The sequence below is a fragment of the Bufo bufo genome, chromosome 2 (assembly GCF_905171765.1).
Source record: "Bufo bufo chromosome 2, aBufBuf1.1, whole genome shotgun sequence".
Taxonomy (NCBI): domain Eukaryota; kingdom Metazoa; phylum Chordata; class Amphibia; order Anura; family Bufonidae; genus Bufo; species Bufo bufo.
In genome coordinates this window covers 825,378,228-825,397,578 of record NC_053390.1, presented here as the reverse complement: position 1 = coordinate 825,397,578, position 19,351 = coordinate 825,378,228, and the positions used below count along the sequence as shown (strand labels likewise).

The 19,351-nt window shown below is 42.6% G+C and overlaps 1 protein-coding gene across 1 annotated transcript in view; it reads left to right on the top strand.

Moving 5' to 3' along the window:
- EMX1 (empty spiracles homeobox 1) overlaps nucleotides 1-3,837 on the top strand; it is a 65,647-nt gene extending 61,810 nt beyond the window's left edge. Inside the window, exon 3 of the mRNA XM_040420597.1 lies at nucleotides 3,277-3,837. Coding sequence (XP_040276531.1) covers nucleotides 3,277-3,444 — 168 coding nt within the window. The 3' untranslated portion in view covers nucleotides 3,445-3,837. The remainder of the gene's footprint in view (nucleotides 1-3,276) is intronic.
- Nucleotides 3,838-19,351: the final 15,514 nt, after the last annotated feature.

Here is a 19,351-nt window from a genome sequence, read left to right as displayed (position 1 = left end):
TAGACTAGATTATAAGGCTATTAAACTACCAAGGTACTTGACCACCATGCTATTAGATGTCTAATTTACCAGTCTAATGATGTACCATTCTTTTAGACTACTTGGCTACTTAACTAACAAGACTCTAAACTACCAGACTAATAGTTTACTAGTCACGTAAACTCCCCAATTAACAGGCTTACACTACCAACTAATAAGCTTCTAGTCTAGATTTTCAGGTCACCAGACAACATGGTCGCTGCACCATCTGTTGAGGACAGGAACCATACTTAGGTTGACATTGCCTAAGAGGAGAGGTTTTGGAGCCATTTTGTGGAGCCCAAGCTGTCAATTTCAGATCGGTGAGGCTACAACTACTGGCACCCCCTCAATGAGAAGATTACTGGGGCCTTGGTACTTCATTGAGTGCCAGATCCTCTTCATTATTACCAGGCACATCTTTGTATTTTTGGCAGTAGCTGTGTCTGGTATTCCAGCTCAATTCCATTCAAGAGGGGCCACTTCAATCAGCTGATCACTGTGGATCATAGAGTTGGAGGTCCACCAGTGTGATTGGCCATCAATCTTATAGTAAAGGAGACCTCCTATAGATTATCCTGTTAAAACTGAAAAGACCTTTGCCTCCAGTGGAAGTGGTTAGCAACCAAGATGTGACAATGGAATGGCCAAATATTACACCTATATGGTGGGATGGAAATTGGGAAACTTTCTCATTGCCTGGTGGTTGGACAGAATAGCGGGGGGCTGAGATTGCTAAGTACACATTTCTTTTTAGTTCCCCAAAGTCAGTACAAGCATCATTGGCATGTCTTATGAAACCATCAGATCAGTCAGCAGCCATGCCATCAGCTGAAAACTCCCACAAGCTTGCCATGGCTGAAAGCACAAAAGGAAAGAAAATATACAAAGCAACAGCACTCTGCAAACCAAATAAAGTACAATAATGCCAAAGTAGTAGAAAGCGCTGTATAGATCTGATGAGACGCTTCTTGCTCTAACTCTCACCTAGCGCGCTGCCCCGGCCGGTAGCTAGCGCACACGTGGAGGAGCCTGCAGGGATGAGTTCAGGAGCGTCTTCGTGTGACGTCACAACTTCACTCTGGGTGCCTCCAAAGGACAAATTTCCATCCAACGCGTTTCAGAACCTACGGGTTCCTTCGTCACAACTTCACTCTGGGTGCCTCCAAAGGACAAATTTCCATCCAACGCGTTTCAGAACCTACGGGTTCCTTCGTCACAACTTCACTCTGGGTGCCTCCAAAGGACAAATTTCCAGCCAACGCGTTTCAGAACCTACGGGTTCCTTCGTCAGGAGGAACCCGTAGGTTCTGAAACGCGTTGGATGGAAATTTGTCCTTTGGAGGCACCCAGAGCGAAGTTGTGACGTCACACGAAGACGCTCCTGAACTCATCCCTGCAGGCTCCTCCACGTGTGCGCTAGCTACCGGCCGGGGCAGCGCGCTAGGTGAGAGTTAGAGCAAGAAGCGTCTCACCAGATCTATACAGTGCTTCCTGGAACAACGGGATCACACCACATCACGGAACGACTATTTACCAGATACAGGTAGAGATCTTATAACTAGCGTCCTGTGTATATACATATAATAATCCTCACTCTCCCCTACCCTCTCTGTATGCCAGCGCCGGTATTATATACATATATATATTGCCTACTATATTATGACCCGGTAATATAGAAGACCTCAGAGATCCCCTTTAAATAACATTGCAGCACATTGGCGAGGAAGTCCCTGAGATGCTCTTCTACTACCTGGATCCACACAGCAGTGATAGGATCTTGTAGGAGGAACTTCACTGTAATAGCCTTCTGTATGCTGTAATGTGACCTGTTGCCTCCACAGCCCTCGTGTGTCTCGTCCCTAGAAGTCTGGCTGATGATGATCACGCACTCTTGCATGTTAAAATTGGAGTATTAAATATGCAGTTTGCATTTTCACATTCCCATGGATTGTGGCCAAATGAGAGTTTGCTGCTCACACTGAATATTTTGGAATTAGTCAGTGTGTATAGCTGCCATCACGCTGAGTTCTCACCCAGTAGACTCTGTTTGAAATATATGTTATTTTTTTCCATTCACACATCCGATAAGCCACCCTCCTCCAATCCTCCTTCCATGGTCCACCTCATAGTACCACCAGATACTTTATCAATTGGCAATCGGATATAGAAAATTCAGATAAATGGGACACAAGATGGGATATTTCTGTGAGGACGCTACAAAGAGTTAATGATTCATATAAATTCAAAATATTCCCAAGTTAAAGGGGTTGTCTGCCTCTAATTGGTGGGGGTCCGACACCTAGCACTTACTTCAATGGGAACAGTGCTGCAGTAACCAGCTTTGTCCACTACACTATAAATGGAGCTGTGCAGTTCCGGCATCGGAGCCCCTCCCGATCAGCTGATCAGTGGGGGTGCGGGGTGTCAGTCCTCAGCCATTCAGAAAGATTATAAGGAAGTAATACAATATTACAGTGCCCCTTCCCCCTCGGAGCTGGATCCTTGTTAAGGTCATGTTACAGTCCATTGATCCTAGGAATCAAATGGACGGCAACAACATCTACTTTATTTGCATAAAAAAGAGAGTTGTCACTAGAAGAGTAACAAAAATTTTACAAGATGAGAATTAGTATCTTTCATAAAGAAATTATAGGGAATGGCCAACCTCACCCACCATTAACTTTATAAGGGAAAACAGGAATGTGTTAAAGGGCACCTGTCAGCATGATCGCCTCTATTAAACTAGACATACTGACTGGAAGGGCTGACCCTGCTGATTAAAATTATACCTATCTTGTGAGAATCGGTTGTGGCATTCCTGAGAAAAAAATACTTTTATGCTTTGTGCAAGTGAGAGCTTCACTGCACCAAGGGGAGGAGCTTAACCCCTCAGCTCTTCAGTGCTGGCCCCGCCCCTCGGTGCACTGAAGCTCTCACATGCATAAAGAATAAAAGTATTTTTTCTCGGGAATGCCACAACCGATTTTCACAAGACAGGTATCATTTTAATCAGCAGGATCCACCCTACCAGACAGTATATTGCTCTATATGTGATTTCGCTGATACAATGCATCCTGTCCTTGATCTTCAAGGTGACATTTAGTTTATACATGGATGTTTATTAACATAAATAATACCGCCTTCTATAGTGCTCCCCACAATGAACACTTGTCATTTTTATTTTTTTTGGTGTGAAATTGCTTGGTTTTGGATATTTTTTCCTTCTCCTAATTGTGATCTTGTGGTATCTGATAGGTGAAGGTGTGGTTCCAGAACAGGAGAACCAAATACAAGAGGCAGAAGCTGGAGGAGGAAGGTCCGGACTCCGATCAGAAGAAGAAGGGCTCTCATCACATCAACAGATGGAGACTGGCCACCAAGCAGCCCAACGGAGAAGACATTGATGTCACGTCCAACGATTAAATGACAGGCCCCTGAGGCCACACAAGACTTTCACTGCATCTCATAGTGGAATAAGGGACATATGATATAGACTGGGCGGTGATGGGGTCTGGGTACAGAACTGCTGGGCCTGATGAAGGTGCGGACGTCATGTGCCCGTTATAGACAGCGATGCTGAAGGCCACACACGGCTGTAGACACGGCTGGTTTCTCCATAGACTTTTATCAGCCAATCCAAACCACGACCATGGATGGAATGGGCTACAAGAAATAAAACATCTCCCCTCTCTCGGCTTCTTTTATCTGCCCCCTAATTTTTTAATTTATTTTCTTTATCTGATAAAGGAAAGAACCTGTAGCTATTACCAATTTAGTGTGTAAATGTGTGTTAATAAAAATAATATCACAACGTGGGCCTGTCTGACCTCATCAAAGACGATTCCGGGGACACATGACACAGAGGGGCCCCAACACCACACAGCCGGGGCCAAAAAATCTCACTATGAAATCCCAGCCTGCTGTATATAAGACATGTCATCTAGTGGGGTTCATGGAACTAACTGCACACCTCTGTCCATAAATGATTGATTGATTGATAGATAGATAATAGATAGATAGATAATAGATAGATAATAGATAGATAGATAATAGATAGATAATAGATAATAGATAATAGATAGATAGATAGAAGATAATAGATAATAGATAGATAATAGATAGATAGATAATAGATAATAGATAGATAGATAGATAATAGATAGATAATAGATAGATAGATAATAGATAGATAATAGATAATAGATAGATAATAGATAGATAGATAATAGATAGATAATAGATAATAGATAGATAATAGATAGATAATAGATAGATAGATAGATAGATAATAGATAGATAGATAATAGATAGATAATAGATAAGATAGATAATAGATAGATAGATAGATAGATAATAGATAATAGATAGATAATAGATAGATAATAGATAGATAGATAATAGATAGATAGATAATAGATAGATAGATAGATAATAGATAGATAATAGATAGATAATAGATAGATAGATAATAGATAGATAGATAATAGATAGATAATAAATAATAGATAGATAATAGATAATAGATAGATAATAGATAATAGATAGATAGATAATAGATAGATAGATAGATAGATAGATAGATAGATAGATAATAGATAATAGATAGATAATAGATAGATAGATAATAGATAGATAATAGATAGATAGATAATAGATAGATAATAGATAATAGATAGATAATAGATAGATAATAGATAGATAGATAATAGATAATAGATAGATAGATAGATAATAGATAGATAATAGATAGATAGATAGATAATAGATAGATAATAGATAGATAATAGATAGATAATAGATAATAGATAGATAATAGATAGATAGATAGATAGATAGATAGATGATAGATAGATAGATAATAGATAGATAGATAATAGATAGATAGATAGATAATAGATAATAGATAGATAATAGATAGATAATAGATAGATAGATAGATAGATAGATAATAGATAGATAATAGATAGATAATAGATAGATAGATAATAGATAGATAATAGATAATAGATAGATAATAGATAGATAATAGATAGATAGATAGATAGATAATAGATAGATAGATAATAGATAGATAGATAGATAGATAATAGATAAATAGATAGATAGATAATAGATAAATAGATAGATAATAGATAGATAATAGATAGATAATAGATAGATAATAGATAATAGATAGATAGATAGATAGATAATAGATAGATAGATAATAGATAGATAGATAGATAATAGATAGATAGATAGATAGATAGATAGATAGATAGATAATAGATAATAGATAAATAGATAGATAGATAATAGATAGATAATAGATAATAGATAGATAATAGATAGATAATAGACAGATAGATAATAGATAGATAATAGATAGATAATAGATAATAGATAGATAATAGATAATAGATAATAGATAGATAGATAATAGATAGATAATAGATAGATAGATAGATAGATAGATAGATAGATAATAGATAGATAATAGATAATAGATAGATAGATAGATAATAGATAGATAATAGATAATAGATAAATAGATAGATAATAGATAGATAATAGATAGATAATAGATAGATAGATAGATAGATAGATAATAGATAGATAGATAATAGATAGATAGATAATATATAGATAGATAGATAATAGATAAATAGATAGATAGATAGATAATAGATAGATAATAGATAATAGATAGATAATAGATAGATAATAGACAGATAGATAATAGATAGATAGATAGATAATAGATAGATAGATAATAGATAGATAATAGATAGATAATAGATAGATAATAGATAATAGATAGATAATAGATAATAGATAGATAATAGATAATAGATAGATAATAGATAATAGATAATAGATAGATAGATAGATAGATAATAGATAGATAATAGATAGATAATAGATAGATAATAGATAATAGATAGATAATAGATAATAGATAGATAATAGATAATAGATAGATAATAGATAATAGATAATAGATAGATAGATAATAGATAATAGATAATAGATAGATAATAGATAGATAATAGATAATAGATAGATAATAGATAATAGATAATAGATAGATAATAGATAGATAATAGATAGATAATAGATAATAGATAGATAATAGATAGATAATAGATAGATAGATAGATAATAGATAGATAATAGATAGATAGATAGATAATAGATAGATAATAGATAATAGATAGATAGATAGATAGATAGATAATAGATAGATAGATAGATAATAGATAATAGATAATAGATAGATAGATAGATAACAGATAATAGATAGATAATAGATAGATAGATAATAGATAGATAATAGATAGATAATAGATAGATAATAGATAGATAGATAATAGATAGATAGATAGATAGATAGATAGATAGATAATAGATAACAGATAATAGATAGATAATAGATAATAGATAGATAGATAGATAATAGATAGATAATAGATAGATAGATAGATAATAGATAGATAATAGATAGATAGATAATAGATAGATAGATAATAGATAGATAATAGATAATAGATAATAGATAGATAGATAGATAGATAGATAATAGATAGATAATAGATAATAGATAGATAGATAGATAGATAATAGATAATAGATAATAGATAGATAGATAGATAATAGATAGATAATAGATAGATAATAGATAGATAATAGATAGATAATAGATAGATAGATAGATAATAGATAATAGATAGATAATAGATAGATAGATAATAGATAGATAATAGATAATAGATAGATAATAGATAGATAATAGATAGATAATAGATAATAGATAATAGATAGATAATAGATAATAGATAGATAATAGATAATAGATAGATAATAGATAGATAGATAATAGATAATAGATAGATAATAGATAGATAATAGATAGATAGATAGATAATAGATAGATAGATAATAGATAATAGATAGATAATAGATAGATAGATAATAGATAGATAATAGATAGATAATAGATAGATAATAGATAATAGATAGATAGATAATAGATAGATAATAGATAGATAATAGATAATAGATAGATAATAGATAGATAGATAATAGATAGATAATAGATAGATAATAGATAATAGATAATAGATGTGTTTTCCGTGGGGAGAGTAGAATTAGTGTCTTATCTCCTGCAGGAACAAAGGATTGGACATGCTGAAATCCCGCCTACCCTATCTTATGCACATTAGATGGTCGGCAGGTTTGTGGATGGAGTTCTCCTGACAGCAGATATTTGGGGAGATAAGGATTGGACGTGTTGGATTTCAGTTTCCTGATCAGTGTCTTGCTTTCACCCCATTCACTACATATGCATGCCTGGCTGAGCTGAGCATGTATACGTATGGGAGGATTAATCTCAGGTGTATGGCGGCTTTAAATAATGTGAGCACCTTGGGGGTGGCTACCCAGGATGCAGATTATGCCCCAGCACAGTGTATGAGGGGAGACACATCTCGTGGGCACCTTGGGGGTGGCTGCACACAACGTGCGGATAACCTCATAGTAATACTGCTCCAGCACAGTGGATGAGGTGAGACACATCTCGTGGGCACCTTGGGGGTGGCTGCACATGACATGCGGATAACCTCATAGTAATACCGCCTCTGGAGTGTATGAGGTGAGACACATCTCCTGGGCACCTTGGGGGTGGCTGCACATGACATGCGGATAACCTCATAGTAATACTGCCCCAGCACAGTGTATGAGGTGAGACACATCTCATCGGCACCTTGGGGGTGGCTGCACACAATGAGCGGATAACCTCATAGTAATACCGCCTCTGCAGTGTATTAGGCGAGACACATCTCGTGGGCACCTTGGGGGTGGCTGCAAACGAGGTGTGGATGACCTTACAGTAATACTGCCCCAGCATAGTGTATGAGGTGAGGCACCTTTGGGGTGGCTGCACACGACATGCGGATGATCTTACAGTAATACTGCCCCAGCACAGTATACAGGGAATGCAGAATTATTAGGCAAGTTGTATTTTTGAGGATTCATTTTATTATTGAACAACAACCATGTTCTCAATGAACCCAAAAAACTCATTAATATCAAAGCTGAATATTTTTGGAAGTAGTTTTTAGTTTGTTTTTAGTTTTAGCTATTTTAGGGGGATATCTGTGTGTGCAGGTGACTATTACTGTGCATAATTATTAGGCAACTTAACAAAAAACAAATATATACCCATTTCAATTATTTATTTTTACCAGTGAAACCAATATAACATCTCAACATTCACAAATATACATTTCTGACATTCAAAAACAAAACAAAAACAAATCAGTGACCAATATAGCCACCTTTCTTTGCAAGGACACTCAAAAGCCTGCCATCCATGGATTCTGTCAGTGTTTTGATCTGTTCACCATCAACATTGCGTGCAGCAGCAACCACAGCCTCCCAGACACTGTTCAGAGAGGTGTACTGTTTTCCCTCCTTGTAAATCTCACATTTGATGATGGACCACAGGTTCTCAATGGGGTTCAGATCAGGTGAACAAGGAGGCCATGTCATTAGATTTTCTTCTTTTATACCCTTTCTTGCCAGCCACGCTGTGGAGTACTTGGACGCGTGTGATGGAGCATTGTCCTGCATGAAAATCATGTTTTTCTTGAAGGATGCAGACTTCTTCCTGTACCACTGCTTGAAGAAGGTGTCTTCCAGAAACTGGCAGTAGGACTGGGAGTTGAGCTTGACTCCATCCTCAACCCGAAAAGGCCCCACAAGGTCATCTTTGATGATACCAGCCCAAACCAGTACTCCACCTCCACCTTGCTGGCGTCTGAGTCGGACTGGAGCTCTCTGCCCTTTACCAATCCAGCCACGGGCCCATCCATCTGGCCCATCAAGACTCACTCTCATTTCATCAGTCCATAAAACCTTAGAAAAATCAGTCTTGAGATATTTCTTGGCCCAGTCTTGACGTTTCAGCTTGTGTGTCTTGTTCAGTGGTGGTCGTCTTTCAGCCTTTCTTACCTTGGCCATGTCTCTGAGTATTGCACACCTTGTGCTTTTGGGCACTCCAGTGATGTTGCAGCTCTGAAATATGGCCAAACTGGTGGCAAGTGGCATCTTGGCAGCTGCACGCTTGACTTTTCTCAGTTCATGGGCAGTTATTTTGCGCCCTGGTTTTTCCACACGCTTCTTGAGACCCTGTTGACTATTTTGAATGAAACGCTTGATTGTTCGATGATCACGCTTCAGAAGCTTTGCAATTTTAAGAGTGCTGCATCCCTCTGCAAGATATGTCACTATTTTTGACTTTTCTGAGCCTGTCAAGTCCTTCTTTTGACCCATTTTGCCAAAGGAAAGGAAGTTGCCTAATAATTATGCACACCTAATATAGGGTGTTGATGTCATTAGACCACACCCCTTCTCATTACAGGGATGCACATCACCTAATATGCTTAATTGGTAGTAGGCTTTCGAGCCTATACAGCTTGGAGTAAGACAACATGCATAAAGAGGATGATGTGGTCAAAATACTCATTTGCCTAATAATTCTGCACGCAGTGTATGAGGTAAAGCACATCTCGTGGGCACCTTGGGGGTGGCTCCACACGACGAGCGTATAACCTCATAGGAATACCGCCTCTGCAGTGTATGAGGTGAGACACATCTCGTGGGCACCTTGGGGGTGACTGCACACCACGAGCGGATAACCTCATATTAATACCGCCTCTGCAGTGTATGAGGGGAGACACATCTCGTGGGCACCTTGGGGGTGGCTCCACACGACGAGCGGATAACCTCATAGTAATACCGCACCAGCACAGTGGATGAGGCGAGACACATGTCGTGGGCACCTTGGGGGTGACTGCACACGACATGCGGATAACCTCATAGTAATACCGCACCAGCACAGTGTATGAGGTGAGACACATCTTGTGGGCACCTTGGGGGTGGCTGCACACGACATGCGGATGATCCTACAGTAATACTGCCCCAGCACAGTATATGAGGTGAAGCACATCTCGTGGGCACCTTGGGGGTGGCTCCACACAACGAGCGGATAACCTCATAGTAATACTGCCCCAGTACAGTGTATGAGGGGAGACACATCTCGTGGGCACCTTGGGGGTGGCTGCACACAACGTGCGGATAACCTCATAGTAATACTGCCCCAGCACAGTATATGAGGTGAGACACATCTCGTGGGCACCTTGGGGGTGGCTCCACACGACGAGCGGATAACCTCATAGTCATACTGCCCCAGCACAGTGTATGAGGTGAGACAAATCTCATGGGCACCTTGGGGGTGGCTGCACACGACATGCGGATAACCTTACAGTAATACCGCACCAGCACAGTGTATGAGGTGAGACACATCTCGTGGGCACCTTGGGGGTGGCTCCACACGACGAGCGGATAACCTCATAGTAATACCGCACCAGCACAGTGGATGAGGCGAGACACATCTCGTGGGCACCTTGGGGGTGGCTCCACACGACGAGCGGATAACCTCATAGTCATACTGCCCCAGCACAGTGTATGAGGTGAGACAAATCTCATGGGCACCTTGGGGGTGGCTGCACACGACATGCGGATAACCTTACAGTAATACCGCACCAGCACAGTGTATGAAGTGAGACACATCTCGTGGGCACCTTGTGGGTGGCTCCACACGACGAGCGGATAACCTCATAGTAATACCGCACCAGCACAGTGTATGAGGTGAGACACATCTCGTGGGCACCTTGGGGGTAGCTCCACACAACGAGCGGATAACCTCATAGTAATACTGCACCAGCACAGTGGATGAGGTGAGACACATCTCGTGGGCACCTTGGGGGTGGCTGCACACAACGAGCGGATAACCTCATAGTAATACTGCCCCAGCACAGTATATGAGGTGAGACAAATCTCATGGGCACCTTGGGGGTGGCTGCACACGACATGCGGATAACCTTACAGTAATACCGCACCAGCACAGTGTATGAGGTGAGACACATCTCGTGGGCACCTTGGGGGTGGCTCCACACGACGAGCGGATAACCTCATAGTAATACCCCACCAGCACAGTGGATGAGGCGAGACACATCTCGTGGGCACCTTGGGGGTGGCTCCACACGACGAGCGGATAACCTCATAGTCATACTGCCCCAGCACAGTGTATGAGGTGAGACAAATCTCATGGGCACCTTGGGCGTGGCTGCACACGACATGCGGATAACCTTACAGTAATACCGCACCAGCACAGTGTATGAAGTGAGACACATCTCGTGGGCACCTTGGGGGTGGCTCCACACGACGAGCGGATAACCTCATAGTAATACCGCACCAGCACAGTGTATGAGGTGAGACACATCTCGTGGGCACCTTGGGGGTAGCTCCACACAACGAGCGGATAACCTCATAGTAATACCGCACCAGCACAGTGGATGAGGTGAGACACATCTCGTGGGCACCTTGGGGGTGGCTCCATACGACGAGCGGATAACCTCATAGTAATACCGCACCAGCACAGTGGATGAGGCGAGACACATCTCGTGGGCACCTTGGGGGTGGCTCCATACGACGAGCGGATAACCTCATACTAATACCGCACCAGCACAGTGTATGAGGTGAGACACATCTCGTGGGCACCTTGGGGGTGGCTCCATAGGACGAGCGGATAACCTCATACTAATACCGCACCAGCACAGTGTATGAGGTGAGACACATCTCGTGGGCACCTTGGGGGTGGCTCCATACGACGAGCGGATAACCTCATAGTAATACCGCACCAGCACAGTGGATGAGGCGAGACACATCTCGTGGGCACCTTGGGGGTGGCTGCACACAACGAGCGGATAACCTCAGAGTAATACTGCCCCAGCACAGTGGATGAGGCGAGACACATCTCGTGGGCACCTTGGGGGTGACTGCACACGACGAGCGTATAACCTCAGAGTAATACTGCCCCAGCACAGTGTATGAGGTGAGACACATCTCGTGGGCACCTTGGGGGTAGCTCCACACAACGAGCGGATAACCTCATAGTAATACTGCCCCAGCACAGTGGATGAGGTGAGACACATCTCGTGGGCACTTTGCTTTTTTGTCTTAGGTGCAGAATTTGGCAGCTGTGCGGATCCTGAATTCTGCAGGCGGTCAGTTGTGTTTTTCTTCTGCAGATTTTAACCTTTTTAATGGAAGGATGAGATCTGCGGAAAATCTGCATAAAACACCGCACAAAACACAGCATAAATAGTGTGCAGCCGCCTTCCACTAGATCCAGGATCATCTGAGCCGAGTGACGTCACCAGGACTGCGTCCAATCAGATGCTGAGACCCGGTCACCCTCCACCCCGGACCGATTCCGGCAGCAGAGTCTGCGTAGTATTTAACCGCCTCACTGCCAGGCTGATGCCCGCTGGCGCCCCCTCTCTGTTTGTTTGCTACACGGAGAATAATATTTGTGTTTTTACACCAGAACAACAAATGCTATTTCTGAGAAGGAAGCCGCTGCCAGGTTGGCTGCAAATCTCTCCCGCTCAGACCCCGCTGCTGTTTTCTGGTGTCTGCCGCGTGGCAGCTGCCAGATTCCACAGGTGCTGTCACACTCCACTCGCTGCAGAGGGCGCCACGTCAGCCATGACTGATGGTGACATAATACCACAACATGTGACACACACAACACTGCCAATTATCAATATTATGTCCCTGGGAAAGCTGGGTGCCAACCGGACTGGCCGCCATCACAGCAGCCACATCTGTCTCTGGGAAAGCTGGATATGTCAAGACTGAGATGAAAATGGAAAGTTTCAGATGTGAGCTGCGGTACATTGCCCAATGCATCACACGACCTGTAAGCCTTAGGTCTGCAGAAAAGCGACATTCTTCTACATGTGACAGCGTGGTCAGCTCATCCTGATATTGTATCTTCTGCTACAGTCGCATCCAAAGCTGCATTTTTCAATTCAACATTTTTCTTCAAGAACCCTGAAAAACTGTAATATCAGCTCTAACGATATGACGGAACTATATTTAGAAAAAACACAATGCCCTGCAATATACACTGCTCAAAAAAATAAAGGGAACACAATAATAACACATCCTAGATCTGAATTAATTAAATATTCTTCTGAAATACTCTGTTCTTTACATAGTTGAATGTGCTGACAACAAAATCACACAAAAATAAAAAAATGGAAATCAAATTTTTTAACCCATGGAGGTCTGGATTTGGAGTCACACTTAAAATTAAAGTGGAAAAACACACTACAGGCTGATCCAACTTTGATGTAATGTCCTTAAAACAAGTCAAAATGAGGCTCAGTAGTGTGTGTGGCCTCCACGTGCCTGTATGACCTCCCTACAACGCCTGTGCATGCTCCTGATGAGGTGGCGGACGGTCTCCTGAGGGATCTCCTCCCAGACCTGGACTAAAGCATCTGCCAACTCCTGGACAGTCTGTGGTGCAACGTGACGTTGGTGGATAGAGCGAGACATGATGTCCCAGATGTGCTCAATTGGATTCAGGTCTGGGGAACGGGCGGGCCAGTCCATAGCATCAATGCCTTCGTCTTGCAGGAACTGCTGACACACTCCAGCCGCATGAGGTCTACCATTGTCTTGCATTAGGAGGAACCCAGGGCCAACCGCACCAGCATATGGTCTCACAAGGGGTCTGAGGATCTCATCTCGGTACCTAATGGCAGTCAGGCTACCTCTGGCGAGCACATGGAGGGCTGTGCGGCCCTCCAAAGAAATGCCACCCCACACCATTACTGACCCAATGCCAAACCGGTCATGCTGGAGGATGTTGCAGGCAGCAGAACGTTCTCCACGGCGTCTCAAGACTCTGTCACATGTGCTCAGTGTGAACCTGCTTTCATCTGTGAAGAGCACAGGGCGCCAGTGGCAAATTTGCCAATCTTGGTGTTCTCTGGCAAATGCCAAACGTCCTGCAGGGTGTTGGGCTGTAATCACAACCCCCACCTGTGGACGTTGGGCCCTCATATCACCCTCATGGAGTCTGTTTCTGACCGTTTGAGCAGACACATGCACATTTGTGGCCTGCTGGAGGTCATTTTGCAGGGCTCTGGCAGTGCTCCTCCTGTTCCTCCTTGCACAAAGGCAGAGGTAGCGGTCCTGCTGCTGGGTTGTTGCCCTCCTACGGCCTCCTCCACGTCTCCTGATGTACTGGCCTGTCTCCTGGTAGCGCCTCCATGCTCTGGACACTACGCTGACAGACACAGCAAACCTTCTTGCCACAGCTCGCATTGATGTGCCATCCTGGATAAGCTGCACTACCTGAGCCACTTGTGTGGGTTGTAGACTCCGTCTCATGCTACCACTAGAGTGAAAGCACCGCCAGCATTCAAAAGTGACCAAAACATCAGCCAGGAAGCATAGGAACTGAGAAGTGGTCTGTGGTCACCACCTGCAGAACCACTCCTTTATTGGGGGTGTCTTGCTAATTGCCTATAATTTCCACCTGTTGTCTATCCCATTTGCACAACAGCATGTGAAATTGATTGTCACTCAGTGTTGCTTCCTAAGTGGACAGTTTGATTTCACAGAAGTGTGATTGACTTGGAGTTACATTGTGTTGTTTAAGTGTTCCCTTTATTTTTTTGAGCAGTGTAGTATATTCATAGGGGCACTATTATATTAGATATACACTTGTACATATACAGTCAGGTCCATAAATATTGGGACATGGACACAATTGTAACATTTTTGGCTCTATACACCACCACAATGGATTTGAAATGAAACAAACAAGATGTGCTTTACCTGCAGACTGTCAGCTGTAATTTGAGGGAATTTACATCCAAATCAGGTGAACGGTGCAGGAATTACAACAGTTTGTATATGTGCCTCCAACTTGTTAAGGAACCAAAAGTAATGGGACAGAATAATAATCATAAATCAAACTGTCACTTTTTAATACTTGGTTGCAAATCCTTTGCAGTCAATTACAGCCTGAAGTCTGGAACGCATAGACATCACCAGACGCTGGGTCTGTTAACCTGTGCACATCATTGGTATTAAACAATATGGCCACCCCGGCATAAGGCTCCACAGCCTTAGTCCTAACTTTTTTATTTTTCTATTCACATAGCCTTATGAGGGCTTATTTTTTGTGGGACAAGTTGTACTTTCTAATAGCACCATTTACAGTTGCATACCATGTAGTAGGAAGCAGGAAAAAATTATTCCAAATGGGGGAGAATTGGGAAAAAACGCAATTCTGATAAAGGTTTTTTTTTTTTTTTTTACACTGTACACTATGCGGTATAATTGACCTGTTATCTTCATCCTCCAGGTCAGTACGGTTACGATACCACACTTGTATAATTTTTCTTGCATTTCATACTGAAAAAAAAATTAAAACCTTTGAGGAATTTTTTTTTATAACCATATTCTGACCCCTATAACTTTTTTGTAGTTATGTGTACAGAGCTGTGTGAGGGCCCATTTTTTTGCAGGACGATCTGTTCTTTTCAGTGATACCAATTTGAAGTGTGTGCGACTTTTTGATCACTTTTTATAAAAAAAAAATTGGGTAGTTGAAGTGACAAAAAATGCAAATGATCCGCGATCTCAGCCAGGGAACGCTGTTACCGGAGTGGAAGTGCGCGACTTCCGCTTCCGGACTGCGTAGATGTAGCGGGTCTCTACTATTTAAAATAGCAGAAACCCGGCGGCTATGGCGCCCGCTTCACGAGGTCCTTAGAGAGTAAAGTACATGCAAAGCCTATTCAGTTATAATATTAATGCATTATATTAGAGATATTCCAATGGACATGTCCAGACCTGTCCGGACGCAGTCAGGCTGATGTCAGCAGTAAGTATATAAGGCAAGCTGGACAGATTTTGATAAAGTGATCTGTTATAGTGCTATCAGTTTTGAAACTTAAGATGGATAAACGCAAATGTGTTAACAGACAATTTCGGCTACATATGTGGCAAATACACTACTTATGATCAGCGCAAGAATCTGACAAAGCGAGTGCGTCTTGCAGCTTGGGATGCGTTTGGGCTAGTAGTGCAGAACTTCCTTGGGAAGAGACGAGCTGCAAACTATGCTGAATTAGTAGACAACGTGCCTACAGCATATGAACAACTTGGCTGCTGAATGTCATTGAAAGTGCATTTCTTACATTCCCAGCTTGACTTTTCCCCACCCAATTTGGGACACGTAAGTGACGAACATGGAGAGCGGTTCCATAAAGATATTTCTACAATGGAGAACAGGTATCAAGACCGCTGGAATCCCACCATGATGGCGGACTACTGCTGGTTTTTGCAACGGGAAAATATGACCATTCACAAATGCAAAAGCAGAAGCCTGAAGCCCTTTTAGCAGCACTGGGCCTCGCTCAAGTAAGACTTTTAAACTGAAAAACGAGACTTTTTGGAATTTTGTTATTCCATTACATTTTCATACACTATTTACTACGCAAACTTTGATGTAGATCAGGAAATGGTTGGAGTAAAACGTGTTCTGTTCAAAATTATTCAATGCTTTCCAAGTGCTTCATTTATTTAGGCATACTTATGCATAATATCGTGACGTGTTACAACAATTCTGACTTCGGATTTGTAATCCGCACACTCGATTTAGTATAGGACAAATGGTGTTTGCCCAGTAGCAGACAAAAAGTTTTTTTTTGTTGCGTGGCGTCATAAGACAACAGAAAAAGAGCAGATAAGTGACTCCAATCATCATAGGTCAGAATCAGAGCCTCCCTGCCTACCACCAGTCTCCATATCTGACTCTATAGGAGCTTCTCCAGGAGGGGGCTTCTTCTTTGTTGGGGGGTCCCCTGTGTCTGCTTCACATTCGTTATCTATTCTCCGCAGCTCTTGCTCATAATCACCATCTGACTCTGATAAAGCCTCATATCTGTTTGATAGGACCATGACTCCTGCACCGTTATTGACTTGTTTCCTTATGTTTTGGCCCAGGTTATGTTCCTCCTGAGACTTACGGGAAGACTTATCTTTTTTCCTTCTTTTGTTCCTCTTGGCCTCATATACAGAAGGTGATACACAGGCGGCTGCCTGAGGCAGGTCCTGAGTGACCACCTCCATGGTGCCCTGTGTGTTCTCTGAAGGCTGAGGTTCGGGTGTTGTCTCACCTGACCCCTGCCGTACCTCTTGCCTGGTCAGTATGGTCCCTGACATCAAAGCCTCCTCCTCTATAGCGTCTGCGGCCTCCACTAATTCTTTATCTGGAAGCTCCCTGCATACGTTATGCCAGGCATCTGGGCAATCCTTATGTCAGTGGCCTATCTGTCCGCAGAGATTGCATCTAACGTTCTTACACGTGGCACTCAGATGGCCGAGCTCACCCCACAGGTTGCACTTGACCACGGTGCACACATTTGCCACATGACCGACCTTGCCACATTTGAAGCACTTCCTAGGTTGTCCAGGATAGAAGCAGACGCCTTCTTCTCTACCAATAAAGGAGTTAGGAAGATGTAAGGTGATGTTATTGTGCTGGCGCAGCTTCACCAGCACCTTCCACCCTCCAGTCCAGACACCATCATCGTCCCTGTTCTTGGTGAGGTCAGAATCAAGGTCACAGTGCCTCCGGAGCCACACCACAATGTCCTGGGGAGGAACAGATTTTTTCCAGAAGATGACATTGACAATAACTGTGTCTGGTTTGGAAATCGGAATGAAAATTAATTTATTCCAGCCCTCTGTGTCCCTAAACCTAGCAAAGTTTGCCCAGAACCTATCCAGACTAGACATCAGCTTAAGGCCGAATGCACACGGCCGTGTTTCGCGGCCGAGAGCGGTCCGTGGTATGCAGGGCTGGATTCCTGTTCAGAGCAGGAGCGCACGGCGTCATTGGTTGCTATGACGCCGTGCGCTTCATGCCGCCGCTGCTGTATAGTAATACACTCGTATAGATCATACGAGTGTATTACTGTAGTGTACAGCGTCATAGCAACCAATGACGCCGTGCGCTCCTGCTCTGAACAGGAATCCAGCCCTGCATACCACGGACCGCTCTCGGCCGTGTGCATTCGGCCTTAAGCTGACATCATAGCCCTGTCTGTCTGGTAGGTTTATCACTGCCAGGATGTCCGCTGGAGCAAACCCCATCTGGTGGCACAGGAGTTCCCTCACCACAAACCTCCTATCTGAGAGGTCTTCTTTGGTGCCTCAGTGTTTAAACCTCACCACGTTCCTCCTCATAAACGCCTGGCCTGTATAGCCTGCACTGGAGGTGAAGGATGCAGCACCGCGGCTCCAGGCGTTTCTGGGAGGACCGTGACGGGGCTCACTCCCCTGAGTATTGGGGTGCGTGTCTGCACTAGAGGGGTTCATCTCATCCGGTGTGGATTTTGATAAGGGGGGGGGGGAATTACAGACATCATTCTGTACACTTTCCTGCCCCCCGTCCACCTCTATATCCTGCTCAGATGGCTGCATATCCCACACAGACTGTACAGTCGTGGCCAAAAGTTTTGAGAATTACATAAATATTGGAAATTGGAAAAGTTGCTGCTTAAGTTTTTATAATAGCAATTTGCATATACTGCAGAATGTTATGAAGAGTGATCAGATGAATTGCATAGTCCTTCTTTGCCATGAAAATTAACTTAATCCCAAAAAAACCTTTCCACTGCATTTCATTGCTGTCATTAAAGGACCTGCTGAGATCATTTCAGTAATCGTCTTGTTAACTCAGGTGAGAATGTTGACGAGCACAAGGCTGGAGATCATTATGTCAGGCTGATTGGGTTAAAATGGCAGACTTGACATGTTAAAAGGAGGGTGATGCTTGAAATCATTGTTCTTCCATTATTAACCATGGTGACCTGCAAAGAAACGCGTGCAGCCATCATTGCGTTGCATAAAAATGGCTTCACAGGCAAGGATATTGTGGCTACTAAGATTGCACCTCAATCAACAATTTATAGGATCATCAAGAACTTCAAGGAAAGAGGTTCAATTCTTGTTAAGAAGGCTTCAGGGCATCCAAGAAAGTCCAGCAAGCGCCAGGATCGTCTCCTAAAGAGGATTCAGCTGCGGGATCGGAGTGCCACCAGTGCAGAGCTTGCTCAGGAATGGCAGCAGGCAGGTGTGAGCGCATATGCACGCACAGTGAGGCGAAGACTTTTGGAAGATGGCCTGGTGTCAAGAAGGGCAGCAAAGAAGCCACTTCTCTCCAAAAAAAACATCAGGGACAGATTGATCTTCTGCAGAAAGTATGGTGAATGGACTGCTGAGGACTGGGGCAAAGTCATATTCTCCGATGAAGCCTCTTTCCGATTGTTTGGGGCATCTGGAAAAAGGCTTGTCCGGAGAAGAAAAGGTGAGCACTACCATCAGTCCTGTGTCATGCCAACAGTAAAGCATC